This window comes from Montipora foliosa, chromosome 7, assembly GCF_036669935.1.
Source record: "Montipora foliosa isolate CH-2021 chromosome 7, ASM3666993v2, whole genome shotgun sequence".
NCBI classification, from domain to species: domain Eukaryota; kingdom Metazoa; phylum Cnidaria; class Anthozoa; order Scleractinia; family Acroporidae; genus Montipora; species Montipora foliosa.
In genome coordinates this window covers 25,525,488-25,538,858 of record NC_090875.1, presented here as the reverse complement: position 1 = coordinate 25,538,858, position 13,371 = coordinate 25,525,488, and the positions used below count along the sequence as shown (strand labels likewise).

Here is a 13,371-nt window from a genome sequence, read left to right as displayed (position 1 = left end):
TCCATTTGATTGAAACGAACTTAAAGGATCTGTTGTTGTTGTTGCATTGCAGAAAAAATCTTAAGAAAGTGATGACGTTGTATGTGTCCTTCTGCAAGCAAATTGAATCTCAGTGGACAGCAGTAGAACATACTTCAAAAGTTTGCTACACCAGGTGAACATCCCATGTCTTATGTTGTGTTAGAAGAGGAGATAAGTTGATGTAGTGGCGAGCCCAGTAATATTTTTTTCCTATCTATATTCAGTACTCTTTCACAGGAGTGGGTATGCAGCTCGAACTGAGAGCCAGAGTGTTCAATCCCCTCCGAATAACATGCAAAAGTTAAACTACCATAAGCACAAAACTCTGTTAAAACAGACTGTTTTTCATTTTTTGTAGTCATTCTCATCTCGCATGGGTCCTTGATACTCTGTTGTCACAATTTTCAGAACCTCAAGGTAAGCCAGCTAAATGATTCCAGCTTCCATTAACCATAATAATAATAATAATAATAATAATAATAATAATAATAATTATAATAATAATTTATTCATTTCTATTGCACATCTTAACATGACTATGATCAGATGCGCATTCTTAAGTTATAAATACGAGAAATAAATAAATATCTAACTAAAAATATGGCAAGGACTACTAATACATCAAAAAATATAGCCAATATGGTAAAAACTAATTGATAAATAATTAGCGAAAGTACATGCATGCCTAAAAAGAAAGGTCTTAAGATGAGCTTTAAAACTATTTACACAAGTGATTGAGCGAAGCTCACTAAGCAGAGAATTCCACAATGATGGTGCTGCGACGGCAAATGCCCATTAGCTGGGTGTAAAGAGAGGTAATAGGGAATGCCACTTGATCATTTAAATGGGCAGGATGTTTTCTAGGTTCATACACAAGTAATCCATTCTTTGTAGTTATGTCAACTTGATTTTTTTGAAATTTCCAATGGTGTTATTTACCCTCAAGCTAAGTAAGTAAATAATAATCATAATCATAATAATAATAAATAATTATTGTAATGTTATTATACAGGTCCACTTTTCTTAGATGTGACATTGGCTGTCATTAGCTGATTAAAGGTCACATGGTCTCAACCAAATTTAACTATTTACTGTGCTGTCAACACTTGGTATCTCTGAAAAATGTTCGTTGCGTGTGCCTCATTTTGTTGTCCCGAGGCTGTATATCAAAGAACTTATTGATTGGCCTCTTGTTTTCTAGAAAATCTCAGGCCTACTAGTTTTTAACTTCTTTGACAAGTAAGACCTTGAATAGCTAATATTATTGATACTTGATTTTACAAATTTTGATTTTAACTGCAGATGAGATCGTTTCCCTCCGGGAAGAAGTTCAGACTATCAAGAAATGGACTGATGCAAAAAGACAAAGTGGAGCAGAGGTTGTTGATTTCAATCCTGAAAACCTAAAAAACAAACACTTTTGTTCACAAGATTACCACCCTCATCAATATTTTACACATACAGTAACTTCATTTGCCAGACTTACATTCAGTTTAACTATTGGAGGGTAATTTGTAGTGCTATATTCTACCCATGTAAACCATGTGAACCATGTGAGTATTAGCCCTACTAATGGCATTGGGCCCACACAAGGACAGAGAAAAACACTGACCAGGGTGGGAATTAAACCCACGACCTTCGGGTTAGATTGATTCTGTTGAAATATAAACTTATACATGGCCAACGCTTTCAACTTCCTTGTACTTGTACATATTCATTACCGTGAAATCAACATCAAGTAGATTCCCACGTCCTGCCCCTTTCTGACCTTGTAACACAGTCGGTAGAGCTGAGGTAATCTAACCCAAAGGTCATGGGTTCAATTCCCACCCTGGTCAGAGTTATTCTCTGTCCTTGTGTGGACCCATTTCCATTAGTGGGGCTAACGCTTACATGGTTTACATTGGTAGAATATAGCACATCACATTACCCTCCAATAGTTATATTCTGTTGAAAGATAAGTGCTACACGGCCAACATTGGCACACTAACCATGAGGCCACCGCGCCTCCCACAAAAGAACTGAAAATACAACTGCTTTATAGAGGTTAGAATTCATGGGTGTGGCTCTTTGGAGACGGGATTGAACTACCATGATCACAATATAGGGAACTGATTAATACCTTACAATACAGCTTTTTGCAAATTCTCTATTTTCGAATTCCCGATAATACACTTTGTTTGCCCCCCAAATTTTGCATAAACTATTGTTTTCAAATGCTCTTGGGGACACTGCATATTCCCAAGAGCATTTGAAAACAATGGTTTTTGCAAAATTTGGGGGGCAAACAAAGTGTATAGTGGGGAATTCAAAAATAGAGAATGAGTTGTTCTCCCTGACAGCTGCTCAAAATAAATCAGGGACTTCAGTTTAGGGACCTAATATCCAGTGTTGTGGAGACCGACAGATTCAACGCCTTCTTGGAAAAATTCAGGGATGATGCAGAGGACAAAAAATTGTAAGTTTTTGAAAAAATCTTTTTTAGTTAAAGGGGCTATGTCATGTTATTTTAGGGTGCTTTGGGGGAAATCTTTAGTTTATCCCGAATTTATATGGTAATGTGGAATTCCGAACAAGATAATTCTGCGCAAAAACGGCCTTTATCCAGGCGATTTGCCATAAACTTGAAAAACGTTGGGCCGACTTTTCCAATATTACTCAAACGCAATCTGTTTCAATCTTGTTCATTTGTGTCCATCCATGCTTCTCTTTCCTTTCGTTGTATTTATTTTATGTTGTCCAACACTTTTAAAGTGGTTATTGTAATTTTTCTTTCTCCTTATCTTGGCATTTTTTTTGACCCTTAAATCAATTAACATGGATGAGTTGTGAAATATCAATGACAGCGGTGCTTTTCGGATGCTGAATAGAGTGTTTGGTTTGAAGCAAAGTTTAAACGCTTTTAAATTCATTTAACATAGATTCAACTTCGATTCAACATGTTTTAACACAGCAAATGGGTTCAACATCGATATTCAACAAAATCGAACGGATGTTGAAGAAAATGTAGAAATTCACATTTGCCTAATTTACCAGTTGCTTTAGACCTAAGAAACAAGAAGAGTAGTTTATTCCTCTCTTTTCTCTCTTTTGTAGTTTCAACTTGGTGTCAACGTACACGAGGAATATTGAAGACATATACACGCTTTTTCGAAGAGATAAACATCAACGAAGTTAGTAATACCATTGTTATCAACAAATCAGATTTCATTCCAGACCTGTCAAACTAAAACAGATACATTTCTCTGTGCAGTGCAGTTAGACGCAGCCATTCAAATTAGTCAAGGATAATTCCAAGTATATTTGCGCATTCGGCGAAAAGCATGAAAAAAGTATTTCACAGGAAGCCATTACCCGGAGCCTCCATCTTCCATATTAACCCTCTGAGTCAAACTGAAAAAACTCATTTAAGTGCAAGGAGCTCCGGATAGATTTTCGACGGAAACCAAACGGAGACACTGTTTCACTTGAGGCCAATGGTACTACACTTTTAAAATTGTTCAATCAGCTGAAATACTTGGCGTTACTATAAGGGATGACCTAAAGTGGAATGACCATGTATATAGAATTTATTTCCTTAAGACAACTGAAGCATGTTTTGATGATGAGTTAACCCTTTCCGGCTTTTTTTATTTTTAGAAGCACCTCCCAGGGGGGCTTTAGGGGTTGTTTCCTTATGGGCCAATCATAAGAGACCAATGGTCAGCTATAAGTATGTGAACCACTTCACGTATGTTCTCAATCACATTCGTCAAAATATAGTAGTTCTAAAAATAGAAAGATACTGGACAGGGGTCACTCAAGGGTACTATACAGATGGAAGCTCCGGTTGATGGGCTCCTGGTCTTCCTGTGGTGCATAATCTTTTGGTCAATCAGAAAGTGCAGAAATACCATAATAAACTGACTAAGCAATGGAGAAATTCTATTGTAAATAGAGCGGTTTTCAATTGAGTGTCGAAAGTAATTACCGATTTACTTTAGTTTTGCATTACTTCACTCAGTGATTGGTTCAAAGTTCTCGCACCATTTTTTCAACCAATCAAAAGTGAAACCAAAACCAATCGTGGCTCGCGCATGCACATTTTCCCACGTTTTGTGCTGGCTATGTGTAATTACTTCGAGTTTTGCTTGGTTTACTGGATTGTCTCCGTCCTTTTTGATTGGCCAAAGTAATTACTTTGGTTTTGGTTTTACAACACTCGATTTAAACTCACTCTAATCCTTACAAGTAATATAATTGCTTGTACGAAAACTTTGGGATGCTGCTGACAAAGCACTCAAGAATGGTTGATTTGCTGTCAGTATAGAATAGAATATAGTAAGGTTTAATCACAACATCATCGCAAATTAATGAATTGCAATGTTGTTACAAGAATTATAAGAACTAAAATTAACAGCAAATCATATAAAAAAGCAGGGACTGGGATACAATATTGATTATAATATGGAATGGAGTATATTTGTATTCTCATAATTCATTATTGGACTGGAAAAAGCTTGCAATGGAGGGTAATGCGGGGATATCTTTTCAAATGCAAATCTTTTTCATTTTTTCCCCCGCATTAACCTCCATTGCAAGCTAGTTCCAGTCCAATACTGAGAATACGAATAAACAAACAATTCCAAAGCGATTACTAATATAAAAAAGGAAAAAAATTGACGTACATGCGACTACATGATCTATGCAGGCTAGTGATTATTTAAAGAGTACTGTCCAATTAAACAGTTAACAAAGATTAGGTCGAAATATCAATGACAGCGGTGCTGTTCGGATGCTGGATAGAGTGTAACTGTTTGGTTTGCTTACATTTTTGCTAAAGATATTACGGTATCTTGGCTATGGTCAGTCCTCTGACCAAAGCATGTCTCTTTCGCCCCTGCAACGGTAGTGGAACAATGGGAGATTTACAGTAGGTCACATGATGGAACATGCGAAAAACAGCAAATGATTGAAGTATGTGCACTGTAAGCTTCTAGTGTTTTAATCTACAGAAGCCATTTGCTTTTTCATTTCCTTTCACAATATTTCATGTAGTTACTTTTTCAAATCTGAATATTTTCATGAGACTTGTGTAGTATGAATAAAAATGAACTGAAGTGAAGTGTCCAAAATTGTTGCATTGAATCTCTTGGAAGACAATTTCATCTGCATCCACCTCACAACGTTTTGTCTCACTTGGCTTTCTGTTTTGTTGTTAAGGAGTGTCTTATGCAGACGAACAGAGGCACGGATTTGACCGAAAAAAGATTGTTGTGCTGTGTGAAAAGGTCACCAAAGTAACTGAAGATGCCATGGGTCTCAGAAGTCAGTTACATGCAAGGCTCATCCAGTGGCTTAAGTAATTTTCATTTATATTCCTTTGTTGTAAACTTGTGCGATTTCCTGTTAGTACTATCCCTTCACTAATGTCTCGCAACTTCCTTGAAATGGTGGAGGTTGGAAGGAGCTGAATTCGGAGAGGGGGGGGGGGGATACTTCCTATTATTGGTCTAATTGGGATGTGCCGCTGGATAGGGTCGCATTTTCACGACTGGATTGACTATATTGGGGTTGCATTTTCAGCAGACTTCCGACAGAGTTACTAGAATGAGGTCGCAAATTGTCGGGATTCTAAGGGGTAAGGAAATTCTGGCTTGTGGGACTTGAAAATGGAAAGAATCACAGTAATCAAAACGAACGCAAAAATGACCGCCAATAGATTTTTCTTTTGTTATTGAGTTAATTAGTCTTACTAGCCTCTTAGCACTTATGAAATTGAAAGACTCTTTGGCTCTGAAACAGGGCTAATTTATTGGTATCCATTTTTGCATTTGGTAGTTTGAAGAAACAGACGTTATAAAGGGGGTGTTACATTTGAGTTTACGCCAGGGCTTAGCACATTGACCATAGCGAAGTGCACGTTTTCTTTATCACTATACTAAGTGTGTTTTTCGATGCAGTGGAGATAATCTTGCTAGAGGTTTGTGGACAAAATAATTTCAGTTCTTCATTGATTCCAACACAAACGTTTCGGATAACAGTGAATAAACCAATTAGACAAAAATTTGACATGACCCTACCTATAAAACATTAATGAAGTTAAAAAGACGTCTGTGCAGGAAACAGCGTTTAACAAGTTCAGTTCTAATCTGCGGAAGTATCGATGGTTTTCCGCCCTTGAGACTGAGGTGGCAAAGGCCGGTGGACGAACGAAAGGAGACAATAAGAGATCTTTTGTCTTCATCCACCAACATGGCAGCGATGACGTCACGTGAAAGCCACCTATTACGAATGACCTACAATTTGCTGGATGTCGGGAGGAAAAGCTGGTGATGCCTTCCGCCTGCGTAAAAGCGGTATTATTGGGCGAGAGGCAAAAGCCGCGCGGAGAATGGGAAGGGGCGGTGCTGTAAAACAGCGCTCAGCGCTCCTCCTCATTCTCCTCGCGACTTCCCCGTTCGTTAATTTCCCTCTCGCGCCAAGAATACCGCCAGCTACGTAGACTTGTGATGCGTTTGCATGATTCCCTTTTTCAGAGAGGTAAATAGCTGTTACGATGAAGCGGAGATCCTTCACAATTCCTTTGTGGGTCAAACAGAAGCAATGGAAGCTCACCGCTCTGCACTGCAAGCAGTAAGTGTGATAATTGACCCGAAGAATTTTAAGTACGATCGTCTGGGTAAGTGTTTTAGTCTCCTTCGAAGCCTTTATTTGGAATGTCACGTGACCAAATAACGGCTGCGAAGTTTAGCGCTGAGAATTGTTTAGGATGACCTTGACTGAGGTTTCGACAACCTGAGCGGAAGTCATCCTTCACTGTGAAGATGCCTTCCACTCAGGTTGCCGAAACTTCAGTCAATGTGATCCTAAATTCAGTCCTTCTGAGGACTACACTCACCCGGACGATCGTATTTTACTTAGTTATGATACGGCACCTGTGTTCAAACCATTTACGACTTCTCTCTTCATAAAGGCAGAATCATTGAACGACTCGGCTAAACCGAGCCATCCAAGAGAGTGTGTGTGTGTGTGTGTGTGTGAGACAGAGAGAGAAGACATGGTAAAATAAGAACTCCAGCGAAAAATGGTGAAGTGGTTTCTCCGCCAAAGCCAACTAAATGAGATTCATGTTACTCCGCAAACTGTGAAACGCACAAAAATTAATATTCCTACGGCCCTGACAACAACGCCGTGCAAACACAATTCCATGAAGGGGACACTTTGTTTTGTCCATTGCAAAGTAGTGTACATGGATTTTACTATGCAGATGTATTTGTATTGGTACATTTAGGACTATTGGTGGTCGGCCGAGTTGTCATAGGGTGTGCTGAAATATTTGGATTTTTGGAATGGGGTCGGTTTCCTGACCTCGCCTATCCCATTTCCCTGCTCAGGACCAAAGCTCAACCCACTGAGTGCTACAGTAGCTACATATTTTCTTTCTAGCTTCAAGAAGAATGCCATGTGAAATCCAAAGCCATTGTACAGAAACTTAAACACCTCATTACAGCCTGGACAATTTCAAGAGAATCTGAATCTGTGAATGGTTATGACGATGAGGAAATAACGAGTGGCATTATGCAAGCCCTAGGACATGAGTATGTAGCTTTTGAACTTGTACCAGATGAGACTTATAAGGAGGCTCGAAAGGGTTTTTCGTTGCTATAGTGTTTGTGAAACGATGAAAAATACCGAAGATATAGTGTAGGCAAAGTATAAATATCTTTGCAACTCTATTGTTGGGTAATACTTTAAGGACACTTATGACGTCATATCGTTTACCATGGCAACACGCCAGGTCCACAAAAAGGCCCTCTAAATTTCAGGTGTTGTTGGTGACCTACCGTTTTTATTTGTTTGTTGCTTAAGCATTGTTTTTATTTTCTCTTGGGACTTTTAATGGTCCTTAAAGACAATGGAAACAATTGCTCATGCAAAATTTTAGGGTCAGTACTCAGCTATTACAACGGCTCTCGGGATTGGTTCAGAAAACAATGGACACAAAGAACGATACAAAAGAAACGGTGGACCCTCGCTCTAAAAGCAATAGAGCTGCGTCCTAAAGGGATCCAATTAAATTAGAGGTTGTAAAAAGCTGTGTCCTATCTCAAATTTTGGAGCGACAAACAGAGTATTATGGTATTTTTTATATTAGCTAATAAATACAGGCTCACACAAGGAAATGAACCAATCCTTCCCCAATTAAAATGTATCCATCTGCACCAGGTGCGAAGAAAGACGTTTGAGTTGTGGTCATATAGCGCGAGTTTTTAAAGTGAATCATTGTAATACAAAACAACCTGTCTTAAATTAACTTTGGACTCACACTGAACACCGTATAAAATTATTACATTTTCTCTTCTTCTTTTTGGTTTCTGTGTAGGCTTGACACACTGTCCGACATCACGAAAGAGTCCCTGGGAACTGCCAGAAACAACACGCAACAAATTGAAAGGTAAAGAGTACCCAGTCCCACCTTTCCAGTACTGAGCAAAAACAACTGTAGAATGGCCTATTAAGACCCCACCGAACATCTGATGTTTTTTTTCGTTTTTGTGTTCCAGTCTTATTGGTAGCTTGATCAAGCATTACGAGTCTGTAAATGACCACCTGATGAAGAACTTAAACCAGTAAGTGAAAGGAACCATTTTGCGGCTGATCGCAGTTTGTCATTTTCATCCTAAATGAAGACTGACTGTTGCTAACTTGTCTTCGTGTTTCTTTGACAGATTAGACGAAGCAGTGAGAGAAGAAGGACATCGATCACAGCCGCAGAGTTAAAATGTGACATGACCGTGATACCTCAATGATGGCACCAGCATTTTACCACTAAAATACGTCGTAAACTTGATTCAATGCTATCGTAAACTAAGGCAATTGTTTTTTATATCATGTAAGGACAGCTGTCCTCTTATGGTCAGGGAGCCCCAGCCCCCTCTCTTAGTCTACTGGAATGACGTGAAGGCTTGTTGCATTGCGCCAGACAGGTTGAAAACTCCGGCCAAACATCTGGTGCTGCCCGGCTATGGGCCGTCCACAAGAGCATAGCAGAAGTAGATGTGAGAAGACACCGGGATGCAGTAGTTAAAAAAACAAAGCAGTAACCGCCCGGGGAAATTCGGCGGCAATCCGGATGTCTCCACATGCTCCCACCTGTTGCAACAGAGACTTCAATTCGTTTATTGTTTCAGTCCTTTCACCCTCTGTGTAGCCGGGTTTGTGATGCAAAAGTTTACCCATACCGGTGGAGTAGTACGTCCACGACATAGGCCACCTGGCCCTTGTAGATGTCGAGACCCTGACAACATTTACTCCTGGGCAATAATGCATCGATGATGGCCTCCCCAGACGGAGCTGCCATTGAAGATCAAGTTCAGTTCCTCTATCAGCCACCATGATGTGTCCTGTCGCTAATCCTTTTACCAGTCTCCCTCCCCCCCCCCCCCCCCCTGCTTGTGGGGCGCTTAGTCTAGCCACATGTTTACGCCCAGTACCTCAGGGATCCACTCTTTGAGTTGTCCCTCAAACCTTGGTGTCGTTTGTCACACTTAAGCTGAGGCGTGCTTCTTAATTTGTTGGTGGTGCGCAAATATGTCTTCCAGAGATGATTTTAGACTGTTTTTGCCGTTTTGTGACGGTCGTGAAGACTGTCGCTGTCCATTCTGTGTGCACTCAAACTCTAAGCAATTTGAATTTTAGGTTGTAATTGCTGGAGAGTTAGGTTTTATTTAATTCACTTACATTGACTTTGGGCTGGTGGGATCTGAATTTTTGTTCCAATTTTCATCACCTAGGGGTTGGCGGGGGATTGAGTACACACCGGTTCAAACCAAGATCTCCCCCACGGTATTTAGGCCGATGTTTTGCAGTAGAAAAATATAATCATTATTATAGAATAGGAGGAAGACCCCACATTTAAATAGTTAACCAACCAAGAGAAATTATCTTGTAACTGATTTATATTCGATCGCACCCGCTTGACTTGCTTGAATTTTCATTTATGACCTCTGTCATAAATTTACCCACGTTGCGCGTTGGTGCATACCTTACCTACCACATTGGCCCAACCTAATTGTTTAATTGGATTAGTGTTCGAGGAAGACGTAATCGCTACCAAAATAAAAGGAACGTTCCCCCTTAAAGGGAGTGTTTTTTCCTTTGAAATATATTTTGCGAAATCCTGAAAGATCGGAAAGGCGGCTCAATGCAGCCAGTAAGAGGCCTGGGTTGTGGACATTGCTCTTGCTGTACGTGATTTGCTGTAGGAGATACAAGACAAATCACGGAATTTGTTTTTCTCGCGGAAGTTATAATGCACACGTTTTTGACTCGCGATATCATTTTTCGCCGGTTTTTCGGTAGTGGAAAAGAGGAATGTTGAGTTTTTCCTTAAGTGTTTCCGAATAATTCCGTGTGTAAGAATTTCATTTAATTTTATTCACAAGTCCTCCCGGTTTAAGGTCTTGAACGTTTCATTCCACAGCGTTATTTTTCTTTTTCATATGAGAACACATCTCTTTTATTGTGTTGCCAGTAAGACAAACCGGCGCCTGTTTGTTACAATCCTTCAATAGGAAATTAAGTTGATTTAAAGAAACTGCACTTGTTTAATTAAGAGATCTATTTCAGGGTTAATAGTGATTGGGTTATTGCCTTTTACTGTGTTTTCTTGTGACTTTTAGCCTGCATTCCACGCACGAGCTCCTAGGAAATGAGGACAAAAGCTTGTGAATCTTCGAAGCAGAATGCTTTCTTAGCACGGTCTTTATGTCCGAATAAATTTCTGGGCTAATCTGCCGTGTAAGAATTTCATGAAACACTCGCGGGGTTAAACAACAAAAGAGCTAAAACAGAAAATTAAGTAAAAAATCTGATATACCGAATTATTGTAAATTTGGATCTTATCCCAAAATAGATAAAACTCTTTTGTTGCAAGAGGTCATATCGCCCTTAGCGAGACTTCGGTAAGGGCAAACCTCCGTGTGTTTTTGTGCACGTATTCCGATGTACGTTTCCGGCCCAATGACTGAATCAATTCCAAGTTGGTTTCTTTTGTTACGTATTTCGGTGCTCTTCCTCTATCCGTTGACTTTCTTTCCAAATGTATCAAAGATTATCTTGCTCGGTAAAGCCGCCAAGGGTTTTGGCCATTGCATTAAATCCGGGCATTTTATGCATGACATGTCTTCTTAGAAGGTCTGAAAGTTAAGTTGCAGTAACCGGCATTTTATGCATTACATGTACATGTCTTTTAGAAGGTGCAGTAACCAAACCACAGACTTCGATTGGGGGTGGAAGCGGAATAATGAATAACGGCTTAAAAAAGAGCATGAATAAGGAATATTTAGTGCTCGAACAATCGGAATAACGAATACGGAAAAATTAATATCAAAAAACAAATTCATTAATGAATAATAAATAACTCTGAAAAAAAAAATGGAAGGAATGACTGAAATCCAATTATTCCGCTTCCACCGTCCCGAGACTTGGACTGCCTTCTCATTCTCGACCGGGCTATACCATTACTATCAATAAGGAGCAAGGGTGGCACAGTCGGTTTAGTGCGCGGCCTTGGTGCAACAGGTTCCGAGTTCGATCCCCGGATCTCACATCCTTGTTTCGACTTCTTTCCTTTTAGTGTAGCCTAAGTAGCTTTAAATACCCTTAAAACGGAGCACTGATGGGAAGAGGGGGGTAAAATGAGCGCACTGTCGGCTTCCTGGGAGAATACTCTCTGGAGAGTAAAGGCACTTCCGACGTTAAATAACGTGTACCTTTACCTTTACCTACTCGATGTGGTGTATTATAGCGCTTTAGTAAGCCATTACAAGTGTTAATCCATAACCATTATTGTAGACCAGTGTGTGAAAAGTATGTGTGGTGTTATTCAGTTGTAAATAAATTCGCTTCATAGTTAGTGTAATTTGGGTAAAAAAGTCTGTTTTTTTTTTTTTTTTTTTTTGCTGTAATTTAGTGGCAAATATTCCCTGCTTGCATAGGTTCTTTTCTTTTGCGTTCGCTGGGCTAGCGAGTGCGGGAAAAGAGACCACGTCTGCCATGCGCAATGGGTCAAAACTCTGCTTTTGTTAATGAGTTTACATCAAGTGTCGTGTGAGGGATCGGTCGCTAAGTAATCGCCGTGCATGCTGAACCTGCAGTGAGTTTCGACTCGTAGCAGAGGTCTCTTTTTTTTTTCCCATGCTCGCGCAAAATAAAAGAGACCTGCTAGTGAATGGTGAATATCGCTGACACTGGTAACGCCTTACCGTATTTGGACTTGTGTTTGTTATTATTATTATTATTGTTATTATCATTATTATTATCATCATCATTATTATTATTATTATTATTATTATTATTATTATTATTACATGAAAGATTGATTTTTCGAAGAAATGTCCACAACCTCGTTCCCAGGGCTTTTCTCCGCCGAGGAGAAGGTGGGCGGCCTGGGAACGAGGTTGAAATGTTTGCCATGTTTTCTGTCTGATAGGAAGCATTTGAGCCATGTTTAAACAGTTTTGCAAGGTATTTCGCGAATCTTTTTTCTTGCTCATTTTGGATTAACTTGCTTCTGCAGTTGTGCACGGATGACAATAACAACGACGACTCCGAGTTCCCTTCACTGAACAGTTTTTCTCTGAAGAGTTTTAACGCAGGGACTGACTGGCTTTCACTTGTCAAGGGTGTGGTAGGGTACAATACAAAGTACAACTGCAGTGACCACCCGTCGTGTTATGGTCAGACACGCTTGCCGTTCTCTTTAATTAAGCAAGTCTACTGGTAGGCGAGGCTGCTGGCGATGCAGAGTAAACCAGTTTATAGACAGTTCTTCCATCTGAAAATTTGAAGAACTCTTTTCCACTGTTAATTTCTCTTTGTTACGTAATCGAACCTTGAGGAAATGCCTCCCCACCCTTCCCATCCCACCTTTAAACTCATTTCACCGTACTCGTGAATTTCTCTTCCCTTTTATGCGATAGTAGGTCACCCAATGTCCTGCTCTGGGCTTGTATACTCTAAACTTCTCTCTTTTTTAAAAGAGAAATCTTATTATGTTACAATAGTGGCGCTCTTGGACGTAAACAAAGACCAAGCAGTCACGTTTTCAAGGGTTTGAGGACGTCGTTATTTCGTGGTACGTGATGCAAACTAGTTGATCTGTCTGTCAAACGCAGGCGCTCGTGACCACTACGTACGTAATGTCTCATGTCAGCGCACGCACCGTTTCAAATCGTCAGTGTTTCGTGCGTTTTGTCGCGTACCGTCAGCGTTGTTTACAAAGCCGGGGATGAATTGAACCTGGTTCTTAACTGTCTATTCCTTCATGAAGTTGCCTGATGACCTAAAAGTTTCTGTGCGTTCAGT

At 39.9% G+C, this 13,371-nt stretch overlaps 1 protein-coding gene across 4 annotated transcripts in view; it reads left to right on the top strand.

Moving 5' to 3' along the window:
* The window catches only part of LOC138011555 (serine/threonine-protein kinase TBK1-like), a 33,456-nt gene extending 21,530 nt beyond the window's left edge, over positions 1-11,926 (top strand). For all 4 annotated transcript variants that reach the window (XM_068858620.1, XM_068858622.1, XM_068858621.1 and 1 more), the window contains 11 exons: positions 53-154; positions 380-438; positions 1,324-1,400; positions 2,364-2,479; positions 3,118-3,194; positions 5,224-5,362; positions 6,540-6,636; positions 7,450-7,601; positions 8,387-8,458; positions 8,568-8,633; positions 8,733-11,926. In XM_068858620.1, the coding sequence (XP_068714721.1) occupies positions 53-154; positions 380-438; positions 1,324-1,400; positions 2,364-2,479; positions 3,118-3,194; positions 5,224-5,362; positions 6,540-6,636; positions 7,450-7,601; positions 8,387-8,458; positions 8,568-8,633; positions 8,733-8,784 (1,009 nt within the window). In that variant the 3' untranslated portion in view covers positions 8,785-11,926. The remainder of the gene's footprint in view (positions 1-52; positions 155-379; positions 439-1,323; positions 1,401-2,363; positions 2,480-3,117; positions 3,195-5,223; positions 5,363-6,539; positions 6,637-7,449; positions 7,602-8,386; positions 8,459-8,567; positions 8,634-8,732) is intronic.
* The last annotated feature ends 1,445 nt before the right edge of the window (positions 11,927-13,371 follow it).